The sequence below is a fragment of the Corvus cornix genome, chromosome 7 (assembly GCF_000738735.6).
Source record: "Corvus cornix cornix isolate S_Up_H32 chromosome 7, ASM73873v5, whole genome shotgun sequence".
NCBI lineage: Eukaryota > Metazoa > Chordata > Aves > Passeriformes > Corvidae > Corvus > Corvus cornix.
In genome coordinates this window covers 12,292,865-12,305,084 of record NC_046337.1, presented here as the reverse complement: position 1 = coordinate 12,305,084, position 12,220 = coordinate 12,292,865, and the positions used below count along the sequence as shown (strand labels likewise).

At 39.2% G+C, this 12,220-nt stretch overlaps 1 protein-coding gene across 7 annotated transcripts in view; it reads left to right on the top strand.

Annotated features, from left to right (window-relative positions):
• The window catches only part of EPB41L5 (erythrocyte membrane protein band 4.1 like 5), a 55,085-nt gene that overhangs the window by 9,972 nt on the left and 32,893 nt on the right, over nt 1-12,220 (top strand). For 6 of the 7 annotated variants that reach the window (XM_039554743.1, XM_039554739.1, XM_039554741.1 and 3 more), the window contains exons 3-7: nt 1,668-1,772; nt 6,646-6,688; nt 7,801-7,879; nt 10,346-10,390; nt 10,696-10,748. In XM_039554743.1, coding sequence (XP_039410677.1) covers nt 1,668-1,772; nt 6,646-6,688; nt 7,801-7,879; nt 10,346-10,390; nt 10,696-10,748 — 325 coding nt within the window. The remainder of the gene's footprint in view (nt 1-1,667; nt 1,773-6,645; nt 6,689-7,800; nt 7,880-10,345; nt 10,391-10,695; nt 10,749-12,220) is intronic. The other variant, XM_039554740.1, reaches the window with a different exon arrangement.

Genomic DNA, 12,220 nt, shown 5'->3' with positions numbered 1-12,220 from the left:
CCTGTGTTGAGAAAAAGTATCAACAGTTCAATGCCTTGGTGTTTCAAGACTGAGGCTACAGACTCAACTAGTGAAGAAAAGTGTGGGCTTGTATGTATAGATGCTTTGCCTTAAGGCTTCTGCTAGAGCTGGTGTTTAATAAATCTGCTATTGCCTGAGAAATGATTTTTTCCTGAGGCCAACAGAAAACACTTTGAACAAATTTGATGAGGTTGACATTTAGTTATTTGCATATACAACGTTTTGTAGATGCTCTGTGTTTGTGAAGTTACCTGCTGGCCCGAATGCGTTCCATTCCTGCTATTCTCCCCAGTACCTGGAAATAAGTAACTGTGTGAGAATTTGCTTAGACAGGCTCAGTTTACAAACTTTTTTTGAGATTTTGCTTTGAGCTGTGATAGGTTGGGTTGGATTTAACTGATACATCAAGTAAACCAATGGTTGTGATTACGAAGTTGAATATAAAATATTTGAAGATCAGGGTAGAGGAAGGTGGCAAAAATTATGGCATGCAACTTTACTTACTTAGATATTACTTACTGTTTAAACCAGATTATTTCTGAGAATAAAAATTTGACTGGCCTGGAATTCTGAGAGGTGTACAAAATCTGCTAATTAGTAGCTTACTAAAAATATGCTTAGAAAGTTATCCCATTTCTCACGTTGTGAATGTATAAATATTGAGATAAAAGATTGCAAGATGGTGGCTTTACAGAAATAGAGAAACCCTTAAGCTGCTCGCAGAGTAAGCATAAATAATGTCTAAATTTCTTTGCATTTAATTTTTTTTAACACTATGACTTTTACTCTGATCTAATGATTTATTAATGTATTTTATTACATTTAAGCATCTTAGGTATAATAACTCTTAAGCTATTCTTTCCATTTATTGTTATAAAGGAGCTCATAGCATGAAAAATATATGTTGTGTAGAAACTGCTCAGTGCTATTTATGTACCTTTTCTTTAAAAACAACTGTTTAATTTTTTAGATCATCACTGTAAAAGCAATGTTTCCTTGGGGCCAGAGCTGGTTTTTTTCATAAATTATGTATGAGCATATGAGCTGGCTTTTTGCATCTAGAAGTTAGTTTTATGAACTTAGTTTTGTAAATGTGATATCGAAGTGCTATTTATTCAGGTTGCTTGCCCCAGACTGTTTCCTAGCAGTTGCTAATGGAATGCTATCTCCTAATTCAATGGGCTTTCCTACCTGCTTCCAAACTGGTGGAACACCTAGATACCAAACAGTAGTAAATTCATAAGCAATTTGCTGTACTTGGCTCCAAAAGTTTTCCAGTGCATTAGTTATTGCAATTGTACTGGCTGGGTTTCCAGTTCTATTGAATGTCAGTGAGTAAGGAAAGCCTAAAAGGAAAAATGATAAAATGACATTTTAACACCCTGTTGGGCAAATCAGTGTTGACATTTTCCAAAAGAGGAGATAATGCAAGTTCTTTATGGATATTATATGTGTTTCTTGTGGGGATGCACATTTGCCTTTGAGAAAAACAGCCATCAGAAAATACAAAGGGGGGGAAAGAAAAGGTGTCCACATTTCATTTTCAGAAGCTAAATTTTTGGAATTAGGATGAAACATATGTCTAGAAAAAGGTAGATGCTACAATAAATCTACCTGCTGTGTACTAAATCCTGTTATCTTTTCAGAAAAAAGCCAAAGGCCAGCTCCTGTTTGAACAGATCATGTATCATCTGGACCTTATAGAAAGCGACTACTTTGGACTAAGGTTCATGGATTCGGCACAAGTGGCAGTGAGTAGTTGTGCACTTCTTAAAGCAACAGTCTGAAAGTTAAATCTTAATATTGACAAAAATGCTATAAGAAAGCTGCCTTTTGTGAATTAAGTTTTGTGCAGAAGTGAGCTCTGTCATGTGTGATGTTCAGTGTCCCCAAGTTTAATTCCACCTCCAGCACTCTAACATATTACCATGCTGTTGTCTCTTCCTTTCTTGTTTTCACATGTTCCTGTCACACCTCCTGTTGTCACTAGGTGGGAGGGTCAAGTAGGACCCCAGAGCCTGGTGTGTCACGTAGAAACACTTGGTGTGCTGATGATGCAGAGAGGAAGGAGCAAAACTAGAGTGTGTGCTTGGCCCTTTGTTGTATGCTATACAAAGAGGAGAAGGTTTTCTTTTGCAAATGCTGTCAGCTTTCTTGTCAGCAAAACTCTCCCTGTTAATGTCTGCTTGCAAGAGGGGTATACCTTTGATTTGTTCAAATCAGTTGTGACTCAGACCTGCAGCTACAAGTTTTTGGGAGGATATAGGTGTGCTTGTCTGTATCAGTTCAAGTAGAGGATTCTTCCAAGCCCAAGTTTGTTGGTGTTTTACTGTGTGTTTCTAAAAATGTAACAGGTTTTGAGATCAGAAGCAGAGCGTTGTCAGAAGCAACCACAATTCTTTCACTTGTGGGCTATGCAGTTTTATAATAGATACTTCCTGTGGTCAAGCATTTAATTCTGCCCACAAGGGTAGCTGCAAGTTAAGTGAGTCTTTAGGCAATGAATGTTTTTTTCTCTGTCCTTCATCCCTGTAACTTAAACCTGTGTTCACTTAGCCCAACATCCCCAGGTAGAATGAGATCTGAGTTTTCCTGCTGCATATGTCAATCTTATTTGTTAGATGTATAACCTAATGGGTTTTGTGTTTCAAAGCCACTTCAGAATTATTTCATGGTGAGGATGGCAGACAGGAAGCACAGAGAATTGTTGCTGAGCTAAATATCTGAATTGTTCAAGGTCAGCATACAAAAATGGAGGCAGTGACTTATATTCATTTATTTCTGTGAAGGTCTGTGTCCAGAACAATTTGAAGGTGATCTCTTAATTGTTGCAGCTTTGTACAAAGGCAAAAAAAATTCCACAAACTTGAACCTTTGAAAGAAGCTGACAGCTTTGGACACAGTGCTCCACCCCAAAGTACACTTATAACCTGATGGCTTCTTTTCAAAATTATTGTGATCGAATTTTATGCTTAGCATGTAATTGTAGAGAACACACTCCTCGGAGAAAATCGTTGGCATTCAGCATCTGAAGCAAACTTCATGGCTAGTGGGGTTAGCTGCTGCTGGTATGTAGTTCCCAGTAGGGAAGGTGGTCTTTAACCTCTTGCAGAACAGAGACATTTAATACTAAGAAGAAAAAGACCATTACACTAACAGATGGCTGGCATTCAGAACCATGCATACCAATACAAATGAGTAAACAGCCTATTGCATACCATTTTATATTTCTCAAAATCATGTTAGCTGTGCTCAGCATGTGCAGTCCAGGATGCTGAGTATTGATAGCGAAGGACTCTATTGCATTTATCTTTTTGCTTCAGAAAAACAATAATCTGTATGGTTTAGGTATCCTAACTCAGTTTCTGCAATGTGGCTTCTGATGTATTTCCCTGTCTCTAGGATCTCATATGAGTTCACAGTGGGTTAGTTTCAACTGGTAGAATTATCTGTATGATAAATTTTTTTTCTCTTCCTGATCTGTTAGCAAATAAAGCCATTTCATCTTGAAATGTGTTCATAAGAGTTAATCTTTTCTGCCACAGCAGTGGCTTATGCCTTGCTTTTGTCTAGCAAATTATTACTGCCAGTCCAGAGAGCACCTGATTGAATATTTGATACTGCACAGTCTACCAGGTACAGGGGATTTCAAACTTGGTTTGCTTCCTTTTCTTAACTATGTGTGACTGAAAAGCAGCAGAGTAGAGATAACAATCTGTTTAAACTGGACCTTAATGATGAACTGCATATAATGAAGCAGAAAAGATTGTATTTTGCCAGAAGAGCTGAATGCAACAGCCAGAGACAATTAATTGCTTGAAGAAATGAAGAACTGTTGTGATAGCAGCCATTCCTGCAAAAGGAGCTGGCAAGTTCTAGCAGAAACCCAATCTGCAGCTGGAAACAAAGAATAGAGACTAATCAAGTGACTTGTCCAAGATTATTCAGGAGACTGTTAAATAAACAGTGTAAGAATCCATTCCCTTACTGTAGATGGGATTGTCCACTGGCTCTGAAGGAAGATAATCTTTCTGGTACCCAATTAAAGTATGAGAATATTACCATATGAGCTAGTTACTCGTACTGATGCAAACTAGCAACATGTAGTTATACAAAAATTTTCTAAATCCCCCACTTGTTTGAACTACAAATGAGTTTTCAGTAGATTTTGTTGTGAACAACTGAAGGATTACTTTTATTTCATTCATTCTATTTTTTGCTGCTGAAGTGATCACTATTATTGGGTATTAAAGATTTATGGGGATGTGGGGGGAACCCAGGTAATAGAAACTCTTCGTGGTATTTTGGATTTTAGTATTCAAATAATAGCTTCTTTAAAGAAGTTCTTGAAACAATCAGTGAAGTGAAAGAATTGTTGTTTTCATGTGATTTCTGTGTTCACTGTAGTCTGATGTTTAGGAAGGAACCAGTTTTAGCCTCAACATCTTGTTAAATAAACCTCATTTGCCCAAACTTCTTGAAATGTTGCTGGGTCAGGATTTGAGGGGGTTTTGTATGTGTTTTGGTTTTAATTTCTGCAGCAGCAAACTGTTTTAGTAAGGACTTCCAGTACTCTGCGCAGTCTGTTGTTTGTATTGCCTTCTGTTTAGCAACCTTTCTCTCTGATTTTCAGCAATAAACTGTGCTGTGCAAACCCTCATCAAAAGTAAACTTTTTTTCTAGGTCCACTTGAATTCCATTTTAATCACTTGGAATAAATCTCAGGTTTCATGACGTCTGTGTCTGTCCATTCATGTGTTGGTTTTGGGGCTGTTTTGTTTTTTTTTTTTTTGTTTCATTCCCACCCCCACTTAAAAGCAGTTCTGTTTCCCTTCTTCCATGCACACCCTCATCATTGAACAGAGCTCCTGTGGTCAGCAGCAGTCAGAGCCGAGCAGAGTGAAATGTTATCGGTGCCTGTCGTGGGCCTGCCTCTCTGTTGCCTTCCCATGGAATGTGGAGGAGATGAGAGAAAACAGGAGGGAGATGAAACCGGGGGCACAGCCAGTCCTGGAGCTTAGGAAGGGCTCTCCTTGCCATTCTTGTATCTAAATCACCTGCAAGCCTGCAGCTGGGTAGTTTGTGTATTTTTTTTATGCTGGAAGGAGAAAGTAAACTCTCTCTTACAGCAAGTAATTTTATGGAATAGGAAAAAAGATTATATTAGTTCCTTGAAGAAAAAAAAATTGCTCAACTCCATTTCACTGGTAGTGTAAGCAAAATTTATGTAAATATATGCTTTGTTCCTCCTTAAGCTTCCTGCTTTATTTTAAAAATGTAGTAGATACATTTCAGATAGCTCTCTGTAGCTACTTAGTTTGAATAGGCAATGAGCGTTCTCAGCTGTGTGCACAGCAGCAGCAGATGGTTCAGTCGTTCTCATCTGCAGCTAATGCAGTCACGGCCCGGCTGTGTTACAGGCTGACTGCAGCTCTCTGCAGAAGGCAGGGCTCTTCTGGAGGCAGGAATGTGTTTGCACTTGGCATTGCAACCTGAAAATACCGGTTCTTTTGCATACCCTTGTTGCTTTTCTGTCCTCCCTGGGGCTCGCTGTGAACTTCATGTCACATAGTTTAACAAAAGGAGTGTTGCTAAGTATATAATTCACCTGTGTTAGTTGCAAGGTGACATTTGGGATTGATCTGATGAGGCATTGTTCCCTGGGCATGATGAACCATGCAGGACATGGTGTGTCAGGCAGTTGGCTCTGGCTGGATAGGGTGCCATGTTTCCTGTTTTGGTGAGTCACCTCCTTTGGAGGAGGGAGCTGCTGGCCATGCACAGCACTAGGAAGGAGATGTGTCCCGCTAGCTGTGTGTTGGATTTCCAGCTTTAACTTCTGGTATAAACTTTTCAGCAGTGTGATTATGTGCAATTATTTTGGGGAGCACAGTGTATATGTGTAGGTGTTTCAATCTGCCAAGCATAGCTCTTTTCACATGCTGTTGTACACAGTGTAAGTCAAGCCATTAATTTGGCTTCTTGTCTAGCATATAGCTTATAATTAGCATTACTAGGTGAGGCAGTTACTTGTCCTCCCATGTGACAATTGCTAAAATGTCACCTTGTGAATCGATTTTTGAGAATTAGGTAGAGCCGACTCTGATGTTGGGACATAGACAGCTCTGCTGTTACTGGACTTGAGTCATCTAAAGAAAATGCCTGAAAGCCAACAATATTTATTTTGTCTCTCCCCTTCTTGCCCCAAGTAAACATCACACAGCAACTGAGTGCCAGAGTCTCCAGCTATGATTTATTCTTCTCTGACACATTGTCACTGGCTGACCTACTAATGTGTGAATTGTTTGTCTGGACAGGATGAAAATCTAGTGGAGTGGTTTGTATGTTTTTTTCTTTTAAGTATATAGATCTGTCTTGAAGATTTGGTTTAAATAAGGTACTACAGGATATTTCTGTTGTTCAAAATGGACATTTTGCATTACAAACTTTGAGCAAAAGGATCTCCAGTGAGCACAGAGAGAGCTGTGAATTGTGAAAGATTTGAATTAGATTGTTTTAACAAACTACTTGTTATTCCAAGATGGTCTTCACTAACACTTACTTTTTTGTTCTTTCTGGAAGATTTCTTCATTGATAATTCAGTGAAATTAATTTATTTTTCAGCATTGGCTGGACAACACAAAAAGCATTAAAAAGCAAGTTAAAAGTAAGTGTTCTTTCCATTTTCTCTCAGAACATTGTATTTAACATACAGGAAGCACAGCGAGTGAAATGGGTGGTGGGGGGCAGTGTCCTGTGAGGGGGTGAGGGTGACAGGTGACAAAAGCCCTGCATGATGCTGCTGATTATATAATGACATCTTCCCTCTGTAGCTCATAGTACTTTATTCTAATGTTCTTAATTAAACATGTTATGGGCTCATTAATTATAGTTAAAGTGGAGTCAAGGCAGTTGAAGATGTTTTAGTGTTACAGAGCATTATCCTGGCTATAGGAAAACTTGTCTTGGAGCCTCATGCATGGGACAGTCCTGCATGCATGCATCTGTGTCCAGTCCACCAAGTCCTCACCTGCTGCACAAGGATTCAGTGTGGCCTGGTTGTTGCAGTGATGTGTGCTTGGATAAGATATTGTTCAGCAGCTTCCTTGCTCTGCACTGTGGGAAGTCTTCAGGGATTTGTGGTGTTGTTTTAATACAAGAGAGGTTTTGGAAGCACTGAGAGGGAGAAAATTCCTCCTGTCAAATGCAGGAATCAGCAGAGCAATGCACATTTTTAAAGAACTGTTAATCCACCCTTTTGCTGAATTAACTCTTTGGTTTCCAGAAGAGATGATTCTTCCATAGAAGGGTCTCTTAAATTCCCATAAAGTATGTCTAAACTTCTGTGGAATAGAAGGGCCCGAGTTGTCAGCAGTATTTCCCAGAGCCCTGGGAAGGTATTGCAGAGACCAACAGCGTTCCTGAAGTCAACTGCAGAGCCAAGATGCACAGCTTTCTTGGTGATGGATAGAGCCCTTAAATACAGGGATTAAACCTAGATTCATGTGCTCTTGGCAGGGAGAATCAAGTTAATGTGACATGACCATTGGGTTGACTTGTAACACATAAAACAATTTTGTGTACATATTTAAGTGTCCTTTCACCCTGATGTTCTTCATGGATTTCCCTGGCATAAAGGAATTCCTACTTTAAGACCTTGTGGTAGAGCATAGCCAACCCATTTCAGTCAAGTTTTGTGATGTGGTTCTATGTAATAAATAAATAAGCTGTCTCATCCAGTAACTGTTACTGCTGTCTTGAATGAATTCTGCTTTGCAGTTGGCCCCCCATATTGTCTGCATTTTCGTGTAAAGTTTTACTCATCAGAGCCCAACAATCTACGTGAAGAGCTAACAAGGTAAGAGGGATTTTGTGTTTGAGGGACCCAAACAAAGCCAGGGAGTGTTTTCTGTGGTGTTTATTTAAAGACTTATGATGTTTCAGAGAGTTCCTTAGAGCTGCTTGCTTACTTGGCTTTTTTGTAAATGTAGTTTTCTTTTTGTAATGTGGTTATCTTGTGTGTGGAAATAAATGTGCTGTGACATACAGAGATCTAAATATTTATATATTACTTAATGCACCATTTTTCATTAGGCAATTTTGGCAACTGATCTGAGTAGCTTATACAGGATGGACAGAGGTTTTCACTGAAGAGAACAGACATCATTCCTCTGTCTTTATTCTTAACCTGTTCATTTCAACTGCATGCAGTCATCCTGTCTCCAGGCAGAAAAGCAAGTTAGACCTTCTCTTTGGCAAAAAAGAAGTTCAGTTAGCATTTCACTGATGTGTGGTCTTTGCAGAGCTTATGGAAAGGGAAAGTAGTATTTTACTGCCATGTTGAGCTGAGTTGACAGTTCTGTATGTGTAGGTTTGTAGCATCAGGTGAGCAGCATTGATTAAAGCATTTCGCAGATCCATTCTTGGAACTCCATTTCTTATTGGGCTGAGACTACTAGGGTGCTTTGAGAAAGAACAGGACCTACCATCTGTCAGGAGTATCATTCTGTTGTAAAAGGCAGCATTTCTTTGCATTGTTACCGCTGCTGCTGATCCCTTTTGGAGAGTAAACAAAGTTATGTTTTCGTGATAGCTGTAGACATTTCATACCTCAGTCATTTGTAAGGGTGTGAAGTGCATTTGTTTGTTGTTCAGGTTTATGTCTGTGTGGATCTTCAATGTGCACTTTAGCCAAATCCCTCGGAGTGCTACCAGGAAGATTATAGTAGCATTACCCCTTCCAGCCATATGTACCCTGTGCAGCTTCATATTTACATGTGGCAACATAATGTGGTAACTGCTGCTTTTTACTGCTTTCCTGCTGATCTGGGAAGAATGTTTTACCTCCCCGTTCTTATTTTTGAATAAAAATTTAACCATCTTTAAAACCAGTAACCATAGACAAAATTCAGACCTATATCTGTATCTACCATTATGGAACATTTTCATCCATTTTGACTGAGTTCTGCCAGTCAGACCTTGCTGTGCAGGTTTTACCAGGGCAGACCTGAAGCCTGAGGGCTTTTAAACACTTGTCTGCCTGCCTAGCTAATCCCCCAGAAGAGGAGAGCAGCAAGTTGTCCTCCTGTCTTGAGACAGTGTGACGCCTTAAAGTAGCAGAAGCAGCGGAAAGTGGAGCTTTGCTGTGGGTTATAGGTGTCACTGGCAGGGGCTTTCCCAGGGTTTCACCTTTAAACAGCAGGACACCCAGCTGGAGCTACTTTTCAGCTTCTACAGGTGCAGCTTGCTCATGTTCTCAGCCAGTGGTTATGTAACACAGCATGGGGAGTTCTTGAATTGTTTGGAAGCAGTTATGTGGCTGATAAGCACAGACTGGTCACACCCGCTACACACTGGAGGCCTGTGTTCTTTTTCATACCTGGGGTCAGTACCAACCAAATTTATTCCTCATGTAGATGCTAGTGTTCAAAAGGTTTTGGATAGTAAGTGGTTTGGCAAAGTATTTGTGGATTTGTATGGAACCTGTAGGAAAAACACCTGCATCTGTTTTGTGTCTGTGTATGAAAGTGTGAGGAGACACAGGCACACGTTGAAGTTGTGTGTAAGGCTTCCAGGCATCTGTGCTAGAATTCACACTGGATACCATGGTGGATGCCAGTGTTTTATACTTGATGAGACTTCTCTTGTTAAAGGAAAGCTGTGTACCATAATGGATCAAGGGGGCTGCTCTTCAGGGATATTGGATCAGAAGAATTGTTATTGTACACCAAAGGGATTTGTATCCAATATTTGCCCAATTTCTTAGCAAAAAGAGTAGAGAATATGCAAGGCAGTGAAGGAAAGCTGGCTCTGAAGAGTAAAGTTGAAAAGGCTGCAGCCTTTTCAAAAAATACTGTTTATTTTTTGTCACTTTGCAGTCAGCTTTCTGGGTTAGACTTCAACTAAGCAATCCATAGTAGAAAAAAATATTTTTTTTGCAAGACTTAAAAACAACCATTCTTTTATGAGATTGGTATGTGTATGAATAATGAAGGAAATGCGGAAGGTGGAAGTTGTTTTTTCTCAAGTAGGATCACAAGAGAAGAAAAAATTATTTACTTGGGTATCCTGTTTATTTTTCCATGCAACACTGTAGTTTAGCTTTTGGCAACTTGTACTTTCGGGTTTGCTTCATTTGAAATGCCTGCAAAACACACAAACTGAACTGATAAAGCCTTGAAAGGTCACAGTGCGGTTTCTTTCATCTTGAAAACCCATGTAAAGAGTAGGAAACATTTTTATTTGTAAGGCTGACTTACTCCTGTTCACTGAGTGACACATCAGCACTATTAGTCAATGACTTATTTCTTATTTAATCCTACAGGTATTTATTTGTTCTGCAGCTGAAACTGGATATTCTTAGTGGAAAGTAAGCAGCCTTTTCAACTATTACAGTGTGTTCACCACAGAGTTTATTACATACATATTTTGATAGTTAATAAGTTTTGCTTAGTAATGTAATGGAGTTTTTTTTCTGTAAAATACTACTTTTCTATGCACGAATATCAGGAGAGGAATGCTTAAATAATGTAGAGCTTATCTGCTGTTAATTTTCTGAAAACCTACTAATACCTTTTCTTATCCCAGACATTTGCAGTTTCTTACTGTCAGTTACATAAGTTGTCTGCTAATGGTGTCAGTTCAGGTTTTAACAGCACATTTCTCTTTTGGCAGATTGGAATGTCCTTTTGACACCGCTGTGCAGTTGGCAGCTTATAACATGCAAGGTGAGTAGGTGCAAAAAGGGAAGGGTGAAGTTGCACAAACAGCTTTGTGGAGACTCTTATTAACTGTTTTAAATAAAAGTCTGTCCTTGTTACGTCCGTAAAATAGACTCTGCCTGGACATGAGTGATCCAGTGTGAAACACAGATCTTTTTGATTGTACTTGTGCTGGGAGCATGTACAGAAAATTACTCAATTCCTCAGGAAGCAGAACAAGGAGGTTCTGAACATAAACAGCTTTGCCCTAAAGTTGTTTTCTCAGGTGTTTTTGTGCAAATCTGTCCACTTTCACACAAAATACGACATCTGAAGCTGTCCTGAATTGTTTTGATGTAGCAACACAGCTCACTTTTATAAGGGTTGGGATTAAAGTGTGAAGACGCCTGCCTTTTTAACCTGCTCTTTTGTGTGGAAGGAAAGCAATTAGAATACATTCCATAGTTTAAAATATTAGCATTGTTAGAGCCTTAAGATACAGGTTCAGTAAATAAGATTTTGGAAGAACAAAGTGATCTAATTAGGCCATATACCCACTGCTTTTTGTGGTGGTCTTGTCTTTCCTTTCTCCACTGAATGAGGCCTCTAGCAGAGCTTTAATCTTACTGTCTGACAGCTGTGTACTTTTATTTAAATCAGCTGGAACCTGAGCTGGCTTTGACAGCATTCCTTTCAGCAGAGGCAGGCGTTTTAGTGGGAGTAAATTATTATAGAACTATGGACTTCCTCAGTCAGCATTAAAAAAAAAAAACAAAAAAAGGAGGGGGTGAAAAGACTATTATTATGCTTGCAGCATTCAGAAATCCAAGAAACAGGGTTTTATAGTGTGTGTCATTTCTGTACCTGTGGAATACTGGCATTTATTTGACTTTTCCGGGTCTTCCCAAAGATGTCACTATTTTTCTCTACACAGACATCTGTAGTTTCATTTTTCAGACAGAGCAACTACTGGCCTGCATCAGACTTCCAAAGTCCCAAGTTACAGTATTATTCCTAAATTTTTGACTATGAGCTGAACATTAAGAAGCAACTTGAAATTAGTGGGAGGAGCCAGTGCTTAGTGACTGTGAAAATCAGGACATTTTTTAAAGGTTTATAGCTGTGAGTTTCAGCATTTTAGGTATCTATCTGTCTTTAAAACTGGGCTTGTTAGCATCTGTGGAAGATGGAGTTGTGCTTTTGATGTGGCACACCCCTTGACTGATGTGTTCCAGTATGCTTTCTAAATAGCATCTCTTACTGCCCCTCTGAGCATGCAGCAGTGGACTCGATGAGCCATTTGACCAACCCAGGAGGGCATTTATTATGTCCTTAGATGAAAAGGAGACCAACAAATAACAGCTGCATGATTGTGCCCTGATACAGAGTAATTTTAGCAGGACAGGGCCATATAGAATAATAAAACCAGAAACTGATTTGTAGGATGGACAAATAGTTTCATGAAAAACATCAGAACTGGTTTTGCTTTTTATAAATCT